The sequence below is a fragment of the Temnothorax curvispinosus genome, unplaced genomic scaffold (assembly GCF_003070985.1).
Source record: "Temnothorax curvispinosus isolate PA1 unplaced genomic scaffold, ASM307098v1 QBEX01012135.1, whole genome shotgun sequence".
In the NCBI taxonomy this organism is placed as follows: domain Eukaryota; kingdom Metazoa; phylum Arthropoda; class Insecta; order Hymenoptera; family Formicidae; genus Temnothorax; species Temnothorax curvispinosus.
Genome location: NW_020221915.1, coordinates 117009 through 143610, shown reverse-complemented (window position 1 = coordinate 143610; position 26602 = coordinate 117009). Strand labels below are relative to the sequence as shown.

Here is a 26602-nt window from a genome sequence, read left to right as displayed (position 1 = left end):
GTTGCTACCAAGGTGGGAGCCGCGAGCCTGTTCGCCCATCCGCTCTTCCGAGACGGTTGGGAGCCGCGGAGACGCGGCAGCTGCGAATCAGGCTTCTGGAGCTGCGTCGGTGAGGATCTGAGTCCAGAGCCGCCGAATCGACGGCATACATCGACCCTTAGCAGTTCGGCAGCGAGCAGTCTATTCCTGCTGGACGACCATCGGACCAGTTCGATTTACACGGACTCCTCCGAGGACATTGCCAGCTTAGGCGGCGGCGATTCCCTCTGGGAGGACCGATTGAATGGTATCGGCTCGTCGAGCAAGACCATCTCGAAGATCGTCGAGTACTTCGAAAGGAAGCAAGCGGGTAGACTCGGCGATCACGGCGACGCTGCTGGTCCTAGCCGCCTGACCCTGCTACGAGCCAGTCTAGAAGGGCCCGTGCCCATCAGCAGCATCTCGGCCGCGCAACGGCTAGTCGTGTGCGAAGGTGCCGTGCGCAGTAAACTTGCGTTATTCGACAAGAAGTGATATTACGCGTGAGGCTCTTGGCAATTTCTTATCGTTTCTCTTCGACGTTCAAGCAGCGTCCGCGTGAAAAGAATCGTATGTACAATGAAACGCAATACAGGTCCTGGAGATGGATTCGACAGAGGCTCGCCGTCATTCGTGAAGATGGCGAAAATTCTGGGACATTACGCGTAATTAGCGTTTCTTACATGTAGCTGAGAGTGAAGAACAGACAGTAACGTTACATTAAAGATAATAGCAATCGGTCTTATTGCGCATGAAAGATTAGAGAGGGTGAAAAGGGCAATTATATAGTACCGGCGCGTCACTCGTGACTTCGTAGGCAAGATAGTTGATAACGCGCGTGCAGCGTGCTTACAGACACTTCTCTAAAAAACAACCTAGTAACCTGACTGTGATGTTTTTTGATAATCTACATACATACATTATTGAGCTGTACGACTGAAATTTGGCGGAGCCATTAATACAGAATCTTTTATATGCAACACGAGTCGCGTTTCATGCAATTTGGCTACAACGATGCGCCGTTCGAAAAAGATAGAGAGGGAGAAAGGGATAAGAACGAAGCAGCAGCGAGAATTTCGTTAGAAAACTGCGTTCGAGATTAGCGCCGAGTGTTAACGATAATCGGTTGCTCGCGATTGACACACATTTTGCAGTGCCTCGCAGTTCCTAGTAGCCATCTCCGTCCTTATGCACACGAATCATGGGTATTACCGATCACCGGAAGAGTAGCTATACACAGATCGACGACGAATAAGGGCGATATGACTTCTTTTGTTTAAGTCGAATAGGCGGGTCGACAAGCCAAAGGTTCTTATCTCGCCATTCTTAATTTTTTGAAGATACGGTTAACTTTGCCGGATTGTCTTGTGTTTTTTCTTCTTTCATAACGTGTTATTAATGTGTTGGTTCTATCAATTTTTAATTTTTATTTTTGTACATAAGGGTTCGCTGATTTATTACTGCAGCCATACTGGATTTAGTCTTCCTATGTATACAAGATGAATTGAGTTTTACTATATCCAACCATTCATATTTAATAGAATTTTGAAATCTCTCTTTTCAATTAATAAAATAATATATATAAATCTTGATTAACTATCAAAAAATGAATTTATGTCAATACATATCGTGTATAAATTTAAATATAGTTATTTAGGTATTTATTTAGGTAAGAAAATATATATATTTATTTTATTGAAATTTATTTTATTGAGTATGATATTCGATGGTGCAGATATTTATTGGATATACGATGAGAGATTTGTGTAACTTTTCCTTTTGATATTCGTTATCTAGCATGTTGCAGTGAGAGATCAAGCGAAAGCCCTTAAGTTCCACGTCTACAGAGGCCTAACATCGCGTTTGCGAGATTCTCATTTTGTCTTTTGACGTATCGACGTCGACGCAACGCGAAGTTCATCGACATTGCTACGTGCTTGTTCAGCGATTCGCAGTTTCGCGTGTCATGGCATTAATAGTTCGGGATGCGCGATACAAAGTGCCGGAGATATATAACAATAATGCATATATACATATATTTTTTTGTTGGCAGAGGTACCGTGTCCTGGATATTCTTGTTGACGTGTTGCGCGTAGCCGACAGAGTTTTGTCCACTTTGAAAAGAGAATATATGAAACTGATCTAGTCAGTGTATTAATGTGGCGGCCTTATCTTTTGTACGTTGTAGCGCTAGAACTTGTAGTTGTACTTTAAGATTGAAACGGCGAGCATGAAGTGAGCGTGAGATGAAACCGGGCACTCTGATTGCGCACGGTGTTCTTTTTTTTTGAAACGTTATATTTATACAATGAAGAAGTGAGTGATAGCGTACGAGGCAGAGTGAATGAAGATGCACCGCATCGATATGTATGCGTGTGCGTGTGTGTATGTGTGCGTTACAGAAAGGAAGTGTACACGTCCAAAAACGATATCTATGTAGGTAGCTACGACTTTCGCATATATAACGTGAATCGTTTTGTCGCTCAGACAGCGAGTCGAACCAAATCTACGATCGTAGAGTGATAGACTAATGTGACGATATCTTTTTACTTGTCGAAGTTCGCTCACGGGTTTACTGCATAAGACTGTGCGTTCGTCATGTAATAAGTCGTATGTAAATAGAAAATCGCGTCAACGATATTCGCAGTCTCTTCTTCCTCGTGTACAATAGGATGCGCGCCGTGTGTCTTTTCTTTGCGTTTCTTTCATATTTGTTTTCTTGTTTTAATTTTCGCTCGTCGAATCGGGGCCTTCGTCTTCTCCTCGATGCGTCAATCGGTACCTGAACAATCGAAGCGAAGGAAGGACTGCGAACGAGTTAGTTCTTAAGCATGCGGACATATCAGGAATATGGGCATATCCTGAGATTCAACCTGATCGATAAAGGGCAATAAATGCGTGGTTTACGGAATGATGGAGTAAATGGATCGAGTTATGGGATATATGTTACGAGTGCGAGAGCGTGTGAGAGTGAGGAGAGAGGAGAGGGGGAGAGAGAGAAAGAAGAGCGGAGTTAGCGGACCGAGAGGCGCATTTAAAAAAAAAAGAAAGATATGGGTTATTTATTTTAAGTAAAAACAGTTATATTAAAGATTATATATCTATATATATAAATCTACGCAAAACTACATCGTCTCTTCCATACTTTTCAACTGTTGTCTAGAATCTACGATTGCTACCGATGTAGTCCCGTATCTTCTAGCTCTTTATATTATTATTATACTATGAAGAGGGTACGCGCGATATCTCGGGTTCCCTCGTGGCTTTCCGCGTTGGTCGTCGAGATATATACAGTATAAATTTTATATATATATGTATGTTACATTATATATATATATAAAATAACGAGCGCTGTGAATACCCGATTTTCTCGTGATCATTGATCATTACTCATAGATTGGGCATAAATAAGCGTGGAAAAAGAATTAATGGCGGCGATGACGGCGATGATAATAATAGTTATAATGATTAATAGTAAAAGGCGAAGCTATATATATGTGTGTTGTATATATATAAATATATATATATAGCTATGTAAAAAATTCCTATATATATATACAAAGATAATAAAGTTAAGGGCTCCCAATTTTTATCAAAAAGAAAAAGGAAAGTTATTAAAGATTTTTTCTAAAATCATTAAATCTTAACAATCCTAATTTTTGCAGTTTCAACAGGGTTATTTATAAAACTCATTAAAAAGCATTAGTTTATATCAATAACTATCATAAGGCACAATATTTCACTTTGCCAAAAATTGCACTTGCATTTTTCTACATCTAATATTTTATCACCGTCACACGAGAAATAGCGCGTTTAATTTTGAGGCAAGAGATAAGGAGAATGTCCGAATACTGATTTTAAATCGCATTATTTCTCATCACAGACTATTGGTTGTACTTTGCGACAAAATTTTATCTCAAAATTTACTTTGAAAATTTTATTATAAATTAAACCATATATCATTTCCGACTGGGAAATGAACATCGATAAAAAAATATTTCTGTAGTAGCTTCAATTTCTTATAATTTGAACCAAATAGTATTGAGGGTTCGCGATTTTGTTAACCGGGAAAATGACGCATAGCTCCTATCTTTTAAAAATACGAACCATGCAAACATTATTGTCTGATGAAAATAATTCCAAGTTACGACTGATCTTCCGTTTCTCAAAATCTCAAATCTCCTAGATTTCCGGATTTTTGATATTGTTTTTACAATAAATGACAAAATGACCCTATAAAAATAATTCTGAATTTTGCCGAAGAAATAAGAAGCTCGTTTTCCGATCGTGATAACAATATCGAATTATCGAATAGCTTTTAACAGATATAATCTTGCGTTTCGCGAATGATTCAATGTAAGAAAAAGAATCTTTGAGTCTTATTTTTTTTAATCATTCTTAAACGAACGTGTTATTAACGCTTCCTCTCGGACATCGGATATGCCCTGCCCATATCCTCTTCCGGGATCAGCGGTATGTATCTCGTTCTAGGATCATTTTTCCGCTCGTAGGCATACGGGAACATCATCACGGGGTTCATTATCGTTCTGGCACTTTTTACTGTCGTCTTGTATCGCGGTATCTTCTGGATATGCGAGGCGGCCGTCGTGGATCCCGGAACGTCGTTAGCGTCGGTCGACGAGGGCGGGCTATCGGAGGTCGTCGCCTCCAAGTCAACCAGAGGAATGAATTTCCTCTCGTACGTGTTCGCGACGGTCGTAGCTTCCTCTTCGATTTCATCGAGGGCATCATCCTCGGCGGATTTCCGCGAATTGTTAACGATGTCGGTCTTGGTCCCTTGAGTCGCCGTCGCCGCCGTTTCTTCGCCCAAAGCCGCAGCCCGCGCGGTCGTCGAGACAGTGTCGCTCCTGATCGTGATCGGTATCCAGTCGTCATCAGACTTGACCTCGGCTTCCGCATTTCCGTTCACCGTTCGCGAGGTCCAGTCGCGGCTGATGTCGGCCGACCAGTCCAGCGACCGCGAGAAGTTCGATTCCCTTCGGGACGGAGGGCTCTTCAAAGGGGTTGTCGATTCACCGATCGGCTGCCAATCGCTACCCTCGCTCGTCGCTTTCGCCTCGAGACCGGTGGAGCTAGCGTTGGCTAATTTCTCCGGATACACGGCCTCGACTATCACCGGCGACACTTCGGCTCTCGACTCGGTATACTGGTTCTTGCCGTTCTCCACTTGCGCGCTTGAGATGGTCTCATTACGTCCGTCTTTGATGCTGAACGACTTGTCGGACTTGCGCTGGCCGATGTACACTCGCGAGATTTGGTCACCGTTCTTTGGTCGCGGTGGCGGACTGGTCGTCGTCCTGCCGGTCTCGGTGGTGCTGTCGGCGCTCCTCGGACGCACTAGGTCAGTCAAGAGAGGAAAATACTTGGGCTCTTCGTGCCGAATACCGGTCACGAAGCTCGGCGTGTACTGCGAGATAAAGGGCAGCAGGGTCTGCCGCGCGTATCGTTCCGCCTGCGCCAGGATCCCGGCTAGTCGCTCGGGTAGAAACTGCACGGTGAACAACGGTCTCGTGGAGGTCGACGACGTCTCTTGTATCTCGTCGCGCTGATGCTGTTGCGGCACCACCTCGTTCCGCGTGTTGTGCCTGGTGGCGCGCGGACGTAGGATCGGTTCCGTGATCTCGGGCAACTTGAGCGATCGGCCGGCGTCCTTCTTGCTCGGCCGCAGCACCGGTTCCCTGATCTCCGGCAGGTACTCCGTGGTCGTGGGGACCGTGGTCGCGGTAGTCTCGGCGACGCGTTCCGACGCCGTCGAGGTGCGGTATATCAGGTTCGCGGCGCCCGAGAAGCTCCGTCCTTGCTCCGACTCGCTGTTCTCCAGCGAGTTGGAGTCGCCGTCGCCGGATATGTCCAGGACGGTCCACGGGTTTGCGACGTTGCGCCGGCTCTCCTCGTTCTCGTTGAAGGTCGTCGCCGTCTCGATCTCGGCGCCTACGCGCCGATTCTGCTCCTTCGTAAACGGACCGAGGCCACCACGTCTCTGCGACGTTCTGTCCGTCGGCGGGATCTCCGCGGAGTATCCGGGATCCTTCGTCTCGTAGTTTTGCTCCTTCGTGAAGGGTCCTATGCCGCCCTGCCTGTCGTCGATCTCTGCGCGTTCGAGGGTCGGTACCGCGGAAGACGAGGCGGTGGAGTTTTCGGTGTCCAAGGGTATGTTGCATTCGCCGGGGAAAAGGGGCAGGTAGACCGGCCGGCCGGATTCTAGGATCAAGCCTTTCTTGCAGACCGACAGGACCTTGCCGAAACTGTCGGTTATGGCCACTTTGTCGATAGTCCAGGACACCAAGCCGGACGATATCCAGCCGCTATACGCCGTGTATTTGATCTGTTGACGTAACATTATTGAAATAATTACATAATTCGATACGTAGTTACGTAATATAGAACCAATTGCTGTTTTCGGCATTTTCAAGTTTGTATTGTCAACTCTGATTTAATAAGAATGCGAAATTTAATAGATTACTTTGATAAAGGTGTCTGGCTCCTCAAATATAAACCAACAATTAGTTATAGTGATTTTAAAGTAGAACTGTGATTACGGTCAGCGCAGGAATATCAATTATCTTCTATCTGCGCCAAAATTTAATTATCAGAAAGAAAATATAATTATTGACCATACTTACTTCGATCGCTTCGAGATGGGTAACCGCGGGTTGCGGCACGACAATTTTCTGAAGGATGGCTCCTACCAAGAGCTCTTCGTCCTTGCGAGTCATCGCGAACGTGTCGTTGTACGAACCTTTTCCCACAAGCGTGACCTGAAAGAACGGAAATCCGCGTAAGACTGACACCTACATCTGCCAAGAAAAAGATTTTAGGACTTTCAAAATTTATCTTCGATCTTTTATTAATAAAGGACGAGACAAGAAACGTTGTAGTTTTGGAGAAATAGATTCGTGAAAGCTGCTTGTATCCAAAACAAAACGGGAGTAATTTCTAATGTCCAATTTCTAATTTCTAGCAATAAATATGTAATAAATTATGATAAATTTACAGGAGAAAAATTGAATCTCCTATTCGTCGCTATATTCGCCAAAAAAAACTCTTCACCTGAAGCTTCCCGTAGCTCTTGGCGGATCTCTCGCTCCGGCTGTTGTACACCTTGATCTGGTACTGATGGGCGCAGAAGGGCTCCTCGTCTCTCGTCACTAGGTAAAGCTGGCCCCTGGCGGGCGACTCGTTGCTGTAATAGCCCATGTCGCCGCAGGGTCGATCCGCGCCGTCCGTGCCGCAAGGGAAACAGTCACCCTTCAGCAGGCCCTCGTAACCGTGGTCGCAGGGAAACGCCGGGAATCGGCACTTCGGGCTTACGGAATCGGTAAAGAACTTGTACGCCCGCCGATGGTTGCACAACGATCTGCCCTCGACCGTGCTCGCTATAAAAGTAACGATCGCGTTATCAAGAAATAGAGATTTGTTTATATTTTCATTATTTTCAATCTTTCTTGATCGCGACGTTGAACCCCGAAGTGAACTTACACCAGATAATATCGGACACGGCGCCGACGAAGATGTTCGAGCATCCGTTTTGCATTTTTCCTCCATTCGGATAATAATCAACGTCGCCCATGGGCTGCCAGGAACCGAGACCGCCCAAGATGAGCTGCTCACCGTTGCTGTGAATAACGTCGACGAACTTCGCATCCGTCGCGTCCAGGCGAACCCTCGGATCCTGCGACTCGAAAAGCGGTCCCGCAGGATCTAAACCTATTTTACGCACGAAAGCGAAATTTATTTTATAATCCTTATCCACGAGTTTCTCTACGAGATATACTTAACGCCTATAAGATAGTGACTATAAGACTATAAAAAACAGAGAAACGTTATATTGATCTGGAAAAAGTTGTAGGAAATAACTCGGTTCCTGGTCTCCGCGATCTAAGATTATTATTAGATTTTAGGAGAAATTTCATTTCAGTTTCCAATAGAGTCCGCCAGCATTATGGATATGCATTCGGATTCTGAATATACTAAATAATATAGTAAATACGTATGCGGTAAAAATATCAACCGGTTACTCCTACAGGTACGAAGTCATTATAGAAACGCTTTTACTTAATAACGCACCACGCGTAACCGGCTATTCATTTATTATACATGCCTTCGCGATGGTGAACGTACCTATCGGAATCAAAATTGCGAAAATTGTTTTTTTTTTATTTTACGCTAAATAAACAGCCTTGGAAAAGCATTAAATATTAATATTGATAGAAGGGCATAACTTATTTCTCCAAGGTTGGGAAATGCTCGTTTCTCTTTGTCGAAATCCGCGCAAAAATATTAAGAGGGATCGCGTAAAAAGACAAGCAAATACAATTAAAAAACACAATTCGCCTTGAAGCCGATAAAATGCTCGTGACGACGAATTAGGGTCGAATTACGAAAAGGATTGTTTCTTAATTCTATGTGAAATAGCGTCGAAAAAGCATGAAACGTGTCGGCGGAAGGAATATCGTTTGCTCCGATAATAATCCGAGGTTTGAGAAATCCTCGTCCCATTTTGTCGAAAGACGTCGGGGAAAGAAGGCCCGATTACGAACACGAAGCTACATAATAAAAAAGACGCACGATCGACAATTCACCGTGCTGGTATTCGATTGAAAAGGCATCGGCGCGTGTCGAGGTAAGAGGCAGAGAATGCAGCGAGCATTTAAATGCATCGAAATGGTTGCCGAGAGCGGGACCTTGTTACAGTTACTCTCTAATAATCGATTACACGGCTCAATTATTCGTGCCCGATCGGCTGGATTGTCGCGAGGTGTCTTACGCGTGAGAAATTCACGCGTAAGATGCCAATCGCCGCTTTAAATCAATACAGACGAATACAATGAACCCGAGTTACAATGCCGTAGCGGAAACAGTAACTGTCACGGTAAATGTCACCAAGATAGACAGATTGATAGAGCGATAAATGCATCATGATGAATGCGCGATTAAGAAATGTATTGTTTAAATTCATTTCTTTTTATTAGATAAAAATAGTCGTTTAAAGTAGAGGATTTATTAATTTAAAATATACGGTATACGCAACATTCTTTCTCAATTAAACCGGTCAGAAATATTTTAGCAATTTTATAGAAATTAAAGTTTCTTCGTGGAGCTTATTATGCAAAGATTACTGTTCCATTACTAACTACTACTATATTCCGATATTTATAGACACTTAAAAAGAAATTTAGTCTCGTTTCAAAATTGACGGGAGATCACATGATGATACCTGAAGAATTGATTCGTGCAAATTTCATGAAAAACGCATTTATTTATATATCTGTCGATTTATATACTGTTAAATATCATTTTTTACATAATTTTAGCTGATAAAATCTTAAAATCATGCGTCGAGTATTTGACGTCGAGACTTACCGGTAATTCTGGACACATTTCCAAGCTCAGCACCGGCAAAACCGGCCACATGGGCTCCCAGGCTGAATCCAATCATGTGCACTTTTTCCAGCGGCACGTTAAAGCTGCGAATTAATTTTGCCAATTGTCGGCCAACTAGTCGTGTATTGGCCGCTGCCCTTACGTAATTGGGTACGGCGCTACCGGGACCCCAATCCACGCAAACTAGAATGGTACATAGTTATGTAATTAACATTTGTCGGAGAATCTAATTATATCTAAGATGAAATCGCGATTATTTGATTGTTATATATTTAATTGTTATTAGAGAGAGAGAGTGAATATTAACGGATTCATTATAAATTATGGTTATATCTTATTGCGCAAACAACGTATAATTCTGCATGTAAATTTGACAAGCTTTACGATTGTAGTATTATCGTTAAAAAATATAAATTTAGTAATAAATAATTGCCACATTTTTAGTACGCAATTAATAAAATAAAAATATTTTAGCAATTTTAAGCAATTTTATTATTTTATTTAAATGTATTTTTATTTTATTCTGTGGAATAAATATAGAGGCAGCATTTATATCGTTGGACTTTCTGCAAATTCTTGCATAGATATAAAAGATGTATGCCAGGTTTAAATCTCTTCCATACGAACCATTTAAATAATTACGTAAATTTCGTTACATAAATACCTATATTGCAATCGTGAATGCTCATTAACGCGGATCGCATATCGTAAACCCACAAGTGGTTGCAGTCACTTCCAAATCCATGAACGATTACTTTCGTCGGGAGATTAGGATCTATGGCACGGTGGACGCTGTCGTCTATATCGTCGGCAGGCACCTCCATGGGGATCGCTCTTGCCTTTCTACTTCCGTATACGATGAATCTATTGAATGAATGAATGAATACCCGCGATTATATAATTCTATACGATATAAAAATATTTTATATTGCAGTCACGGTCTCACGTAAAACGTTATCGCGTAACATCAAGTAATACCAGACTTTTCGTAACAGAGTTTGCACAAACATCGCGTATCTTCCAGATGCTATATCAGATACAGCGGGTATAAAAAGTATTCGTACACTAAGAATTTTTACAGAAAATAGTTTATTTTTGTGTAATAATAAATAATAAACAAAAATGATAATCTTAAAGAAAAAGAGACTTTATAATATGAAAAAAATTATTTGTTTATTTATTATCACGCAGAAATAAACTATCTTCTGAAAATTCCTAGTGTACGAATACTTTTTACACCCACTGTATAGTCTTCTCTCATCTATCTTACCTGGTTCCAACGTCTTTTGGCGGTGACGGTAGCATCTCCAGGTAACTGAAGGGCCCGGTATCCTCGAAGCACCCGATGTCCTCGTAGCAAACCTTGGACACCTCTCTTTTTCCTCTGTGATTGAGCTTTTTGTGAAGCGTCCATCTTCGCATTGATTCGACGACCGCGCGAAAAATTTCCGCGTCGTTCCTTTCGTCCAAACTTTCGTCGAAGGACGATAACACCTGTCCCGCAACGGGTTCTGCTGAAATATCATTGTTATATAATAAAAAGACACATATAAATAAATTTCGCTTTGCGTCGTGTTTTGAGTTAGCAAATTTAATTTAAACAGAGTTAATTAACATTATGTGGAAATTGAAATAATTAAAGAATAATTTGCTATTAAAGCTAATGGGTTTTGACTAATTGAGCTGCAGCATTGTCGGTTATATTCCGCGAGGCTGTACTTAAAGTTCTCTAATTCTAAGGCTCATTCAATGATTAAAAGAGCGTTTCAGTACGTTAATGCGAATACTTATAACGGCTTTCCCGGTCCACGGCTCGCGACCGTTATCATTATTATAGTATAACGCCTGAATAACAATTTCCTGGAACGCTATGGCAATATTTTACACTTGATAAAATCATAGGTATTCCCGCTTTTTAGACTTCATTGCTCATATTACCGGTTCTACCGGAATTCAATTATGATCGGTAGCAAGTGTATTGTCATCAGATTTTCTTTCGCCGACTAGGCAACTGAGGCCCCCGGGAGACCACTTGTCGGATTTTTCAGGGGGCTGTCATCATATAAGATTCTGTTGATTGGATGATCGGATAAAAAAAATGACAAATGTAATTTGCGATTCTTTGATAGATCTCGAGCCATTTTTTTTTAACAGAGTAGTAAATGTAGTAAATGATAGCTGTTGAGTTTTGATGAGAAAAGCTTTAGACAAAAAAGTTTATTTTCTTCTCTTCATCAGAAAAGAAAATCGTAAAATAGTTTTAAAAAAAGCAATCAAATAAGCCGCAAAGATATTTTTAGCGTAATAAAACAAGTAATAACATTCCATATAGTGTTAGATAGCTGAAGGCTATAAAGACGAACGTGATAACATCTTCAATCATTGTAAACCTACTTCGAACGTTACAGCGGTGTTAAAAGCCCGTAACTATATATGAACTTTGCACGCATATTCATAATTTATAATATAACATATAATTTACATAAAAGCGATCGATAAAATATTGCGACTGGCAGAACACGCAACCGCAGTCGTGCGTGTCAGTAAATGTGCCATTCGCTGTGAAGGTATTTAATTTAAATACGCGGTGTGATTTCCATGTTTTCCCTTTTACAAGTACAACTTAATGCCACTGAAAATGTTAACGCAGAAGACAGTTAATGCCGTGTCCAAGAGCGGACATGTTCGCAATTAAGGCTTCGTGAGAGAACTAAAACTGTTAGTCTTTTAAAAAGAATAAAGCATTAAATTAATGATACAATTCGCCGAGGACATCGATAAGGAAGGTTTAATTAAACGTGATACATGAAGAGTCCGCGTCTCGTGAAAACTACGAAGAAAGTTTAATCGCTTTTGTATTAAACCCAGAATATCAAAAATTCCACGATAATCTAGAGACTCTAGAGAAAATAAAATGTACTGAATTAGAGAACGAGTGTTTCAGTAATTTAATATTCTATGTTTTATTAAATGCCATTTTTGCAACACCGCTAAAGCTTGGGAAACAGTAAAACTCATTGACAGAATTCTCAGCTCTTTGTAATGTTAGAATATGTTTAAAAATATACGGGTCATGGATTTGCATATAACTACTCAACTTTTTGTTGGAAAATTAAGACACTCTATGTTTATTTATGAGTGAATTCTATTGTGTCTCTTAAGATGGTTGAGATACGTCGATATCACGTACACTTTCTGCGCGAAGAGAACGTAAAAGAATACTGTACTAAACTTCACAATTCCCGTCCTTCTTTTCTCGGTGAAGAATACTGTAATCGTTTAGAATGACTCGGAGGATTCCTGCGTTTGTAACATTATGCACGGATATGTACGCAACCTTAAGATAATTTTATATCTAGCGACAGTCAGAGCGTGTGTGCGTGAAAATTGTCATTCGCGTCGTCCTAAATCGTTTCTTATCTGTCGGATTCCTGAAACGCGAAACTGCCACATTCATCTCATTTGATCGAAATGTCTTTTTAATAGCGTCATAAGCAATTTATGGTTTTTTCCCCCAATATATTCCCGCAATATAAAATAGACAGGAAGTAGACTGTGATGTACAATAGATTGCCGCGCGGAATCAACTGGAAAATGGTGACACTTTAACCCTCTTAGCACCTGGTCTCGGGAACGTTGTATTTGCAATGACTACGTGACATTTTATGTCGCGTCACGTACATACAAGGCGTCCCACTTCTGCCATGTTATTTTTTAACGACAGACCAACTTGGTGGCCAACTTGGAGGCAATTTTTCCTCAACAAAGATGTCGTGGCACGCATAGTTTTCCATTAGCGTTCAGAGGTAACGGGTCTCAGTGGCAGACTAAGCCGTATTCTTCTAGTTAATTGTTCAAGAGAACGCTTATTAACTTCAACAAAGTTCCAATTCGACGTTCGGTATTCCGGATGACGCTTCCCAGACGAACCGCATACTCGGTCATTCCGTCTACCGTTGTTCTTTACCATCTTGGACAAGGTTAATGCCCGTTTCTTTACGGGCCAAGCCGTCGGCGATTGGGTCGGCGAGCATATCCTGACCTTACGACCCAGTTCTGACCGACGCTGCACGTCGAAGTGGATGGCAAAAGAAGCGGCGCAGGATGTCTCGTCTCGAATACCTCTAAATCGAAGAGGATGGGAACGAGAACGACCGCGGGTATACGGGCCGCTTAATGAAGCTATGGAAATGAGCTGGCAAGAGTTAATTTACATACATTCTCATGACTCGTGAAAATAAAGCGACACTGATCCGCCGGCTGATACTCGTTTTGCGAAGAACAAGACGGAGAGGCACGAGAATCCATACCACGCCGTCGTCGGACTGGTCTGCCGGACCGCGACGGGAGAAACCGACAAAAGGAAAATCGGAAAGACCTTCGGGAGATCGGAGGAGTACCAGCCGTTCGCGCGCGATGGTCACTTAGGTGAGCGTGCCGCTCGGCTTTTTGCTCGCTAAAGCTGCTCCACAAAATAAGCGGTAGCGCGAGCGAGGGAGAGCGGTGGAAAAGGGAAATCACCGAAGGCGGAGAGAAGAACTAGAGACGGCATTTTAACGATCTACGCGAGATTTATTATTTTCTGATAAAATACTATTTCTTCGCGAAAAAATAACTTGACGGACAAGTCCCCCGAGTCATTAAAAAAACCTCTATAATAGAAGCAAGAAAGTCCTTATACTCTTTTCTGACGTGAAACGTATGATTTTGGTATTATTTAGACCGTAATTCGTGGGAACGTGCTTTTGTTGTTTCTAGGTTTTTTTTTCTCTTTAGTCATGCTATCACGTTTAATCGAGTTTACTTTCGCAATCAATGCGCAATGCCCCAATTAACTTGAAGAAAGAAACGAAAACTCGATTATAAGTGTAAAGAAAATCCGCCGGGAAGGAGCGGAATCTTTCAAGTGCCGTTAAATTTCCGATCGCGGCAAAGTTTAATGGATCGGCAATTTAGTGGATATCATTATGCTTATCCGATAAATATACACACGATGATATCACGCAAGATACTTGTGATAATTACCTCTTGGCACGAACTTGAGGAACCGCTAATACGTGTCTCCTTTATTCTTTTTCGTTATTTATGATAATAATTACTTTCCGTCCATTTATTGAACCAAATATGCTAAGACTTATTGTTAGAGAATTATGGTGTGTACAAATCATTAGCGCCAATGTTGATTGTTCTTATCATTATCACAATTATATTTTTCCCGACGGTAATGTTAATTAATCTTATTTCACTCGTTGAGCTGATGTGCATAAAACACAAATTGCCTATTTCTGTTCTGTCGAACAATGGCATTGTTGCTCTGCTATACGGTCGAAGTTTCGACACTCGAGCGTCGCGTGTGAAATCTTTTATCAGAGATACCGGGCTTCATAGAAAGGAATCCTGCGCGCAAGACGTCCCAGATTCACCGCCTTTCCTTTTAATGGGACTGACCCGAGACTAAAACTAATTATAAGAGGAAATTCCATCCGCGAAGATGTCAAGAAATCGTTTTTTTTTTTTCGAAGTTACAGTTATCACGTTACGAAAGTGTAGCGAAACCTTACCTTGGGCAAACCTTGCTATAACGGAAGCGTGATTCGTGCGGTAGCATCTGCGGAGAGCGTTCCGTTTCTTACAAATCGACGACTCGCGACACGCTCAAACATTCCTAATTGGGAGAAGCGGATTAGGTGAACGACGGCAGACCGATTACGATCGCATCAGACGAGGAGGAGCAGGGTTAACGGGAATGCGAAAAGGGGCCCCGGCAGCGCGCGGCTCTTTGCAACGGGACTCGAAGAAATATTTGTTTCGTGCTTTTACAGTAGACGTGACGATACCGAGAAAATTCAGCGTCGCGCTTGCACGTCCGAGACGCGCAATCGCCCGTGTAGCCCAACGGGCCCCCTCGCGTGAATCAGAAGTGGCAGTACGGAGCGCGGTATCATTAAGAGCACGGACACGCGATCCATTGATCGTTTCATCACCACCGTCGATCATTGTCCTTGGAAAGCGAAACGCGTCACATGAGACATTTCGCCTCTCGAAATGCCGGTCGCATTTTTAAACCGTTAAATTCGCGATGACACAATCCTACCGAGAGAATCCCGAGAAGGACTGCCGGTATACCGGGCCAGTCAAATGGAATTTTCGATTCGCTGCGAGCTGTGCTACGAATGCGCTTTTGTCGCTCGTCTTTCTCGTCTGTAATGTCCAGGGGATGTCTCGTAGCTCAGTGTGAGTGCGATAGACTCGTATGCCAGGGATCATGAGTTCGATCCCGATTACCCCAGGCCCAGTTTCACAACTGCAATGTCGGTTAACTTTTAACCCTAGATTAACTCACACTCTTCGTCTCTTTCTAAGGGGGACGTTAGAAGGAGACGAAGAGTGAGTTAATCTAAGATTAAAAATTACCGACACTTGTGAAACTGGGCCTAAGAGGAGGTATCCCTTTTAAGGAAAAAACAAAAATAATTTTACGAGTTCTAAGAACTCGAGACATGTAGGATACCCTGATTAAAAAGTAGATATTAACTTATTGTAGAGAGCACATTTGCATCTCTTTCAATGTTTCTGTGTTATCATGCGTAATGGGTTTTTTGAACGTTTTCCCATATTGTAAATCTGGAAATAGCGTACTCCAATTCCATTAGAAATTATCGTCTCAAAATTTATTTAATAAAGTAAATGCAGGTTTGGCTAAACCTAAGTACTGCAAATAAAATTAATAGAATTTAAAAAAAGAGCGTACTCTAATGTCCAGTTTCTATCCTCAATCATTAATTACGCGAAAGATTTACGCACGTGCCTCGGCACTTCCGGCGGGAGAAGATCGAAATTAACCGAGGAGTACGTCGTTAGAAGATAACGCGGGTGGCGGAAGTGGGACAGCCTACATACGTGGATATCAACTGTGTCGCAACATCGAGAATATTCGGGATGAGAAATTGTCATCGGAAGCTGAATAATAGGAATTACGCGACACTCGGAGCGCTCGGAGCGGCTCACGAACAATTATCGCACCTCTTGTGATCCAGGCCACGATCGTGATCCCGCGTCGCGTGATCTCGTTCTCAGTAATCAGCGGGTACAATTTCCGAGCGAGCCGTCATATCGAAGGCTCTGATTAGCCGCGAGCATTTCCGCGACGCGGTCTCCGCGCCGAGAACAATGCTAATCAGCCTGTCTCCGGCTCGCCGCGCCGACGACGACGCGGGGATTGTCCCACGGTGAGAACCCTGAGAACTGGCTGGAAGCCGGCGCGGAGAGGAGAGGCGTCGGGGCTGGTAGGAATCTTAAAATCGGCTGTTGACACAGATTCCAGTGACGCGAGGTGAGTGAACTCGAGGAAGGTGATCGAGCCGACACCTTCGCGCTGCACCGATACCGCGTGCACCTGATGGCGACGCGGCGCGGCGGCGGGATTATCCGTCGCGCGCGGAGCTCTCTCTTTCTCCCTCGCGAGGACGTCAAAATAGATTATTTCGATTATCCCGTGCCACCTTTCGCCATTCGTTTGCAGATTTATTGAGCAATTTCAACAAACACGCTCTACAAACGGCGGCGTGCTTTTTAAAACACACGCCTTACACACCGGCTGCGGAGACCTTGTTGCTTCGGTGATTTGCATTCGATTTCTCCTCAGCGGTATATATATATTCCGAGTGTTAATTATTAGCGAGTCTGACGTGATAGGTGTGAGAGGTTTCGGAGGCTTAGGCATCACGACTCGCTGGAAGAAATCACTCAGAGGGAATATAAAATGTCTTATGTCCCGATTTTGGACATGGTGCTGTCTGTGCGTAATAATAAGTTCTAAAGTAATTAAAAAAAAGTAAATAAAATTTACTTAATATTAAATAAAAAAAGTTTTTCAAATAAGTAAGGTGTAGAAGAGCAGGGGAGAACGTTTTGAACCATTACGGATCGCGCGTTATACGCGGTTGCATTGAAGTACCGTTATCAGTGTTTTGATGCGCTTTACGGGCACAATGCTGGCCGCACATGTGCACATGCAAATGCGAGCACATGCTGCGATTACGCATTTATCTATTATATAGTAGACCGTTTTTTAATGCTCGCACGCTAGCGTATAGCGGGCCACGTACATACATCACCTGCTGTCGAGCAAAGTTCGACTTCTTCGAGTACAAATATCTTGATGACTTGGAGAATTTCAAATTTTATTTGCCAGACTTAAAAGTCCGCTCGCAAAAGAGGCTAGATTGATAAAAACCTTCATTGACATATTTACAATGAGAGAAAAAGAAACAAGAGTTTCGTAGGTCACGCCGACGAGAGATCAAAGCAAATCCAGCTGAAGCTAACTTGCAAACAACCGTACACATTAAAATTACATTTTTAGCCGTAAGTTAAATTCCAAGTATATGTGTTTGAAATGTAAAGAATTTTTTCAAATGTAGAACTACTATTACGGCGGCTACGTACATTTTAATCCCTCTAATTAAATTATAATTAAAATTTTGTTGGGTAATAGAATCGCCGAGCTGAGCCGAGCTGAAATAAGAAATTAAATTCCAGAAAAGGGAGGGAATGACGTCTCGTCAAAGCGTGGGATTAAGCATCCGCGAATCATCTCGTATTAGCCGCCGCAGACGACGGACAGACGGGCAGTTTGATATTTAAAGAGGAATTCTCTCTCTCTTCTCGCGGAAAATGTGGGCGCGCCGTGATAATCATCGATGAAAGTCACCGGATTCTTCGCAGCTGCGCCTGCCTCTCGCGCGTTTCACCGCAGGTGGGCGAGGATACGATAAATCCTCTTTTCAAGGTCTCCGGTTGTGGCCGATGCCGCAACGTAATCGGCGATCTGCGTGCGCGAAGCTTCGGAGGAAAAATTGCAAACTGGGACATTACAGAAATGGATGTTTAGCGGTTGAATAATAGCGACCGAGTCTCGTTTGCGCTCGCGAAACTTTGCGCACGATCGCTTTCTGCGCGCTCCGATAAACGTTCGAGCCACCGAAGCATAGTTCTCGATTCCGACAATAGCGGGATTTTCGAAAAATAATTTTTTCACATCTGCATACTAATTATATTTAGAATAATAATCTTAAGTAAAACTTGAAACAGAACCGTGATATACAATTAATTAGAGAAAAAAAGAACATCATTTACAATGAGGAAAACTTATTGTTCCCCCGGACTGAATCTTGATAGTCTAATAATATTTTATGTACTTTTTCCGAATATTATTTGGCTCAGAAAAATCTCACGCAAGATCTGTCTTCAAACTTTAAGAATAAACTTCTCAAGCGTTGCGCGTTGAGAAATTACTGCTCCTTATTATTTTTGTTACGAATGATAAAGCTACACGATCATTTTTCTTATTTGGCATACATATTTATTGAAAAACAACAATGAAAAAGTATCGACGGTAAACAGAGGGAAAAAATTATTGTTGTTATTTTAAGCGAAGCGTATAGAGCCGAGAATAGCTATGACTACATGCAAATTTGCAAATATTTTAAATATATATCTTCTGCGCCTACCCGTGACATTAGTCTTTCCTCTTGCGAAAATATTACGCGCAAAATTGCGATCAGACACCTAACCGTCGATCGCGGAAAACGAGGCGTTTCCTTCCGGCAGATAAATTAAACTGACATCTCTCAGAGGAAATCTGTCGAAACCATTCAAGCCATAAATTGCCAGACTTACTAATTTAATACTCAAATACACGTTGCGTAATTTGTTGTTTAGTAATTTTACCTTCCTTTAACTTTCAACGTGGCATGACGCACGGAATAAAATTTTGCTGCCTCACCCGCCGTTTAATAATTCTGTCTTTTTAACTTTCGCAGCGTGACTCGTAATATCTTCGGTCATATTTTCTGCTTTGCTCCGAGTTCGCTCGGGAGATCTAATTGCCGATTTAATTGCCGATCGCAAAATGTGTCCAGCGCTTGGACGAAGCGCAAACTGAATTAATGAGCGTGATTGCTGAGTGATCGGAGTAGCGATTAACAGACTGCGGATGTTTCACGCAAATATATGTCTTGTCGAGAAGAAAATAGACGAGAACTAAAGATAAGCAAAACGTATTTTAGTATACGCAGATGGAAAATTGCATTTTCAATATCCGATAATTATGAGTCATAATTATTCAGGAAGCTCCTTAGAGAGTCTGGGTCGCCGCTAATGGAGAAGATTCATGACGGAAAAAGAAAGAGGAAACGAACGGCCGTTTACCAGAGAAAGTATCCAACATCGGCTCTAGAATTTCTCGGACTTCTTCCTACGCACATAGGAAACGCACACGCGCGCTCACGTGAGCAATTACTACGAGTTATTTAGAAAACTTATCGCAAATGTACATATAGCGTATCTCTCTCTCTCTTCGGTACTTCATTAATTCGGAATTGCAAATTTAAATATTTGGACAGGTAGTAAACGCGTACGATGTAGCATACGAGAATTTATAGCACGCCATTGTATGAACTTGATTAGAGACACGATAAAATGTGTAATACATCCATGTAATACATCCATGTTGAGAGAAATAAAAATTTTCTATCCTAAACCTGTCCGCAGAAATTAATGTTCGGCGAGTATAACGAAAGTATCCGTAAATCGAGCATTTTATATTTGCAGCAAAGAATTAATAAATATGTATATATATGTCGCTGTATGTCCGCATGACGGTCACAAGCTACTCAAATAGAAAGTATGGACGATAATTCTCATCCATTCGTCCACGCCAAGTGGTTTCGGTTAATTTTACGGTATTCCGCAAGAGGTATTTCTTCGTTTCAGGATGACACCGCGCTTACGACACTAAAGAAAAAAACCAGAATATTTCGTCAAGACGTCACGTTTCCGGGTCAATCATGTCTCCTGTGCCTGTCAGATAATCTTGGACAAATATAAATCGTAAGTCCAATGTCATCCTCGCAGGCAACAAAGAAATTGCCGGGATATACCGTTTCGCGACCGGTTACCGTCACCGTTCTGTCACAACGTGACATCGCGCCGCGACTGAAAATAATTGCCCGCTCTTGTTCCCCTCATCGTCGGCGTTGTTCGGCCCCCGGCCCCCGCCGCGCCGCCGGATTTCAGTGTCGTCGTCGCGGCTGGAGCAACGGACCGAAAACGTCACCTCGCTTCCTCGTAACCCGGAATCCGGTCTCTCTCTCCCCATCGGGCGTAATTACGAAACAACGATATATGATCGACCGGCATAATGGGACCACGGTGCGCGGCGGTAGGAAGCCGGCGCGACGGTAAAATTGCTATTACGCAGGTGATTCGATAATCAGACGTTCCCAGTTTCCCAGGTTTGTTTAGGTTCAGATGTAATCCACTTTCCTCCGTGGACCGTTTCGCGATCGCCGGCTGTCAGATGCAATATATGATAATCAACACTCTTCTCCTTCCGACTGTTACGCGCCGCGCTCTGCGCCCCATAATTTTTCTAAAGACGCGCTTTTTTTTTATGAAACTTGGGCAACATTTATTGAACCTTAGAGCGATTAATAAACTGAGGCAACGTGTGAAACGAAGAGAGAGGGAGAAAGGAAGAGAGAAGGATGTTCTCTCTGCGCGATTACCAAACGCGAAGTCTTCGTAATTACATTTTGTTATATATTACCATCTATTTTACAGAAATTAAATTAAGTTTTCCCCACAAGTATCTTTACTCTTACATAACAACTTGCGCAAGCTACCGTTGCACAAAATTTTTCTAGCGCATGCACGTCGTGCCACTTTGAAGTGCATTACATACGTCGCGCCAACAAGTTTGCGCAACAGTCTTTGTTGTGTATGGGGCCCCAACTTCGTTCCTTTCACTCTTAAATCACGGGGGTACCGAAGGGTTAATGACCATCGATGATGATTCTGGGAAGATAAATTGCGTATTTTTGGGCACGATGGGGCCCGCCGAACCGTCGTCGTCGTTGCGACACCGACGCGTCTCGTTCCGATCGGTCGCTTCGTCTCTTCATCAACTTCGACGTTCCACAAGACCTCGTGGGTGGATTAAAGTGGAACGCCGACCCAAATTTGAAGGAGATTGGTTATAAAGTATCGTTTCTTCAACGTGCAAAAGAGAACAAAATTAAGTACGATGCGGCCATTAGCCTCGATATCGCGCGTAACATAAATGCGTTTGATATTTTTATCATTTTGCAAAATATTTCATCGTTTGAAAGCGTGGATTTTAATTCGCGAAATTGATCCTGCCGACAAATAGGTGGGAACAGACATCGACCAACTCCTTTATTCTGTCACTCGAAAGCTATTTCGATTTACTTATTCATTGCGAGCACAATGACCGTTATGGCCCAGTTGGAAACAGCCGATGCTTTTGGAAAACTTTCTCTCTCGATCCCGTGAAACAGTTCTTATTTTGAATTTACGTCGCACACAGTGGTATGTGAGTCCCGCCGTTAATAGATTCGTATTTCTATTTGCGAGGCTAATAATCGAGCATAATTGATTACAATATCTGCGTCGATCTAAGAATCACGTTTATCACATCGTTTAGTTATTCCATATTAATGTATCGGTATTAATATAGCGGTATTTATATCGAATGCCGCATTAATAACAATAATTACCGATTGGCGATCGAACGTACAAAGGTATTTTTCGCTTCAGACATTATCTTAACCGACGTGCTGATTGGCGATCATCTATCGGGTAGAAGTGACTCGACCTAATTGAAAATAAACGATGCTCTCCGACTCCGAAGAGATACGATCTCTCGTGCGTGCCGCTCGTCTCTATGCTCCTCTCTCGCGTTACAGAGAGAAATTAATTGCTTGGAGAAAGGTGATTCTGAGCTATGCACTCTGCAAAAAAAAAAGGGTTAAGTCCGCGATGACTCGCGATGATGGTCGACATATTGATGATTCATATAGAGGAATTCGATCTTCAAATATTATTCGTGAGTCAATAAAGTCCGATTATGAATAATAAATGAATATATGCAAAAGATCCGTATTTATTATTTTAAAGGACATAAAATCTAGCGGCCAATTAACGAAGCCGCAGTGATTTAATATACTACTTGAATTCGTTTTAAATAAATCACACGAGGAAAAATATCAGAATAAATAACGGTGGAGAGAGAGTGTTGCTAATTAAAAACCATGTTTTGCGGTAATTTCAATGTTTTTAGTGTAATTGAAATGTCACGTATTGCGAGAATTATAACGAGGCTCCGGCTTTCTTCGCGTCGCGAGCCGAGAGCTTGGACCCGTTAAGGACAGTTCCTGTTTCTTTTCTGTCTTTTATTGCGCTTTTACGAACGCAAATGGCTACACGATAGAATTTGATTAAAATTATCTCGCCGAGGATATACATAACCGATGAAAGTAATCGGCCGCAGTTTCACGGGCACGACCGTACAAACGCTTTCACGGAGACCGCGAAAATATCGCGCGTTGAATTTCCGGTTGTTTCCTCAATCAGAAAGGAACAATTCATTTAAGAGTCGTAACCAAGAATTACGGTACTTGAATTTTCAGTTCACGTTGGCACGATAGAAACGTGAAGATTAGACTCAACTTTCACGTCGAAATGGAGAGAGAGAGATACGAATTTTTATTAGACCTCGAGGAAATGTCTGCAGAGCTTTCAAATTTCTTTGTTACGTCTCACTGAAATTGTATGTTACGTTCGACGGCGCGTAATTAGTTTCATTTAACTTTCTGAATAATTTTGGTGTATAATGGTATTATCGAGTTACGAATAATACCGTATTCATCATCGATTAACCAGCTTACTGCGGTGTGTTTTCCGCGAGATTTAAAATCAATTTCAAAATAAATTGAAAGACGCAATCCCGCGCCCGGCGCGGCGAAGACGGAAATTTGGTCGCGCGCTCGTGCGGATGTTCGTCGCGTCATTGCGCGAGACCCCATCCGAGATCATTGCATTAATCCCTGACGTCTCTCACGTGCATGCATGTAATATCAGTACGCGGCAAACGTCGCTTTCACTGCTGTGTCGGTGTAACCTTTCCGAAGCCGCTTCTTGCGGCAACGTGTCCGTGAAACTTGCACCCGTGTCATTATGCCTGAAATCTCTCTACCGTCGATTTTTTCAATGACCCTAAAGAGCACGGAGTAATTTTACAAAGCAAATGGCAGCGCGAAGGAAAGTCTTTTCCTTGAGAAGCATGTAACATTTTACGCTCACCCTTTTTTTGAACTTTCGCCCTTTTTGTATTTATTATTTCTTTAATGGCTCTAGAGAAGCATGTTGTAATATTTTGCGCTCATCTTTTTTGGACTCTTTCGTCTTTCTTGTACTTAATATTTCGCTTCTTTTTCTTGTCTTCATATACAGAGTGTTTCCTAAGTAAGTACGAAAAAATGAAGAGGATATTTCGTGGCTTATTTTAGGAAGAAAAGGTTCTGTAAACATTTGCTCTAAACTGCTTTGTTTTCAAAATACAAAATTACCCGTACACACGCCCCTGATAGATCTCAAAATGTTTTATCAGTACTGGAAATTAGTTCTTAATACTAAAGAATAAAATATCTTTATATGTTTTCCAAATTTTGGACATTTTTTTTTTTTACAACTTTGACACCCTGTATTTTAAGAACGAAGAAGTTTAAAGCATATGTTTATAGGACCTTTTTTTTTACTTACTTAGAAAACATCTTGTATAAGATTAGATAAACGTTGTTTTGCGCTTAACCGAGCGTGCGTTTAAAGTGCGTTTAAAGTCTTTTTTCCGATTGTGATAACAAAATTGCCCTTGAAATCATAAGGAAAATTAAGACAAGGACGTTGTGCGGTAATGTTCCTAAGCGCAAATTGATGTTAACCTTGCTATCCACATTTTCCAGTCCTTAATTCGCTACACTATACGATTTGTGATACCGCTCTACTTTGTCGCATTGTCATTTTCATTCTAATTAATATTTTTAAGCTTGTGGTGTAGAAGTTGGAAATACAGACTCTGAATAAGATGTTTATGATAATATCAGGTCAAGAAAATGATTTGAATTTAAACTGAACCTATTATAAGAAAATTAGAAAATTATGTTATTATGTGAAAACTAGAGAACCGAAAAAACGGTCAACGGTCCATTAGACCAGAGCTAGGGTTAACTGCACCTGATATACTCGAACGTACGTACACGTAAAAAAAATGTCAACAAATATTGCGAAATGTATTCCCGACGTATTCCGCATAAATTCGAAACTGCCTATTCAGATGCAAATTCTTGCGCAAATACATTCGAGCGCTTCGTTTCCTCGGCCCGCTCTCGTGCGAAGTGCCTAAGTGAAAACGGACGCCGGTGGTCAGCCCGTGCGTCGTCTGGAAAATACGTTTAAAAAACATGTCGCACCGCTGACCTCAACGTACCGGTTTAACACGGTTAAGTAATCATGTTAACTAATTTGTTGCAACAACGGAGGATGCCAAGAATGCACTATCGGAGAACAATGGCAAGAACCAACGGTGAGGTTCGATCGAAGTAGTCCAACTTATGGGTAATCGTCTTTCTCCCAAGTTAAACAATTACGTTATGTAAGCTATTATCCTTAGTAATTAATACAGGAAAGCTAAGGGAAAGAGAAGATAGAAGAATAGTGTATAATATAAGTAGCGCATTTATTTAAAATTAATTAATTCCATTCGACTACCGGGAATCGGTATATACCTATAATCTGCAGAATATTCGACCTTAAATTAGGTGATTCTCATCTTTTATAGAGGACGTCTGTTCCTACTTGTTCTTCCGGAAATTGTTAACTATTAGTCTTCGTTGACTATTTCACTAAATGTTGTGAAAACTTTCCCATTAAAGAATATTAGAGTTAATACATCGGCAGAAATTTTTGTTAACCAAGTAATTTCTCGTCATGAGATTCCTTTAGAGTTGCATGCAGATCAGGGAAGAAAATTAATTAATTTTATTGGCAACAGCCAATAGCATCAGCCAACAGATGTTAATCGAATGACTTATTAAATCTCGCTGGATTTACCAACATAGAATTTTTAATGAAGTGCCGATGTTTAGTAATACTTCTGTGACACACATGTTAAGGATTAACACCGGTATTTCCAAGAGATAAATTCGGGTCGCGAACGTATGCATATTTAAACGATGTAGCATATAGATATTTGTGTCGTAAAAAAAGACATTTAAAAAACATTATGTAGAGACCGTTCAAAAGAAATAACCGCAAAATTATACATAAAAGAGACCTTTTTTTAAATTTATCATTAAATTGAAACTCCGTCCATTATACATATTTGTCCTTTTAGTTGCAAATATTATTGCAATTTAATAATCTTTTAATTTTAATAATGGTAAAATTTATTTACATTATTTTTAATGTTATCGTATTACTTGTCTGAAATTATTAAAATACTGCTTACCGATAAAACTGGTCCATCGTAATATCCAAAGAGCCAGAACAAGTTTGCCAATCATCTCACGTCTCTGGACAATCCCGGAAAACCTCTTTAAAAGTCCACCATCATTGTGGATGGTTAGAAACCCATCGTTCCACGGTAAATCGCATCAGGAAGACATGTAAATGTCAAGTTTGCATCCTGTTGTTTTAACTTGGCGATAAAGCCGGCAAGAAGAGTTTCTATGTATTGAAAGAAGGATCGATGTTTTCTTCTTCGATCCGGACAATTATTCCTGCAAGGCCGGATCGCTTGTTCAGCCTTTTCTAGTTCAGTGACATTAAAGAAATCGCCATCGACGGGAACTCGGATCGAAGAGCGATAGTTTTTAGGTGATAGTTCTAGGTCGTTGCAATTAATGCAAGAAGATTAAATCGTAAAACGCGAGCGATTTCTTCATCGCGTGTTTATTTTCTTGGGGCCGGAGCGGGTTGAGATATATAGAGGCAGGAAACGGCCGCTACATCGCGGTTTATACTTGTCCGACTCGATCAGCCGTCTGCTTTCTCCGCCGTGAAAGAAATCGGGCTCCGAATTCGCTTCTTGCGCAAGTTCGCTTGTCGTTACTGACGTTGTTCTGACATGTCCGCGCGACGAATGCACGATCACTGCATTCGAGGAAGCGGATTTCGCGTTTCTCCAGTTCCTCAGTCTCGAAACGCGCGACAAAAGTCAACGAGTCGATGAGTCTCCAGCTATTCTTCCTCTTTTTTTTCCCCCTTAATAAATTCACCAACACGACAATGTTCGTCTGAAATTAATCTCTCGAATTAA

At 41.8% G+C, this 26602-nt stretch overlaps 2 protein-coding genes across 3 annotated transcripts in view; one reads left to right on the top strand and one right to left on the bottom strand.

The window, feature by feature from the left end:
• Positions 1-3471, top strand: part of LOC112462253 — a 32158-nt gene extending 28687 nt beyond the window's left edge. The window contains exon 6 of the mRNA XM_025027926.1: positions 1-3471. Within this exon, the coding sequence (XP_024883694.1) occupies positions 1-513 (513 nt within the window). The 3' untranslated portion in view covers positions 514-3471.
• Positions 3471-26602, bottom strand: LOC112462252. Of its 2 annotated transcripts, none has more exons than XM_025027924.1 (8): positions 25793-26602; positions 10694-10937; positions 10088-10287; positions 9403-9606; positions 7519-7746; positions 7090-7415; positions 6663-6797; positions 3471-6364 (listed from the first exon to the last, which is right to left on the bottom strand). In XM_025027924.1, exons 1-8 carry the CDS (start codon positions 25845-25847, stop codon positions 4433-4435), a joined length of 3324 nt encoding a protein of 1107 aa, XP_024883692.1. In that variant the 5' UTR covers positions 25848-26602; the 3' UTR covers positions 3471-4432. The 2 variants fall into 2 exon arrangements, with proteins under 2 accessions (XP_024883692.1, XP_024883693.1); XM_025027925.1 differs by having other exon boundaries at positions 10694-10934.

Excerpts from the sequence above, each read along its gene's own strand:
- LOC112462252 (XM_025027924.1), bottom strand. The coding sequence starts at position 25,847 with ATGATTGGCAAACTTGTTCTGGCTCTTTGGATATTACGATGGACCAGT. Across the intron at positions 6,798-7,089 it reads AGAGCTACGGGAAGCTTCAG|GTCACGCTTGTGGGAAAAGG; the intron begins GTGAAGAGTTTT and ends CCGTTCTTTCAG. Across the intron at positions 6,365-6,662 it reads CCCATCTCGAAGCGATCGAA|ATCAAATACACGGCGTATAG; the intron begins GTAAGTATGGTC and ends TTACGTCAACAG.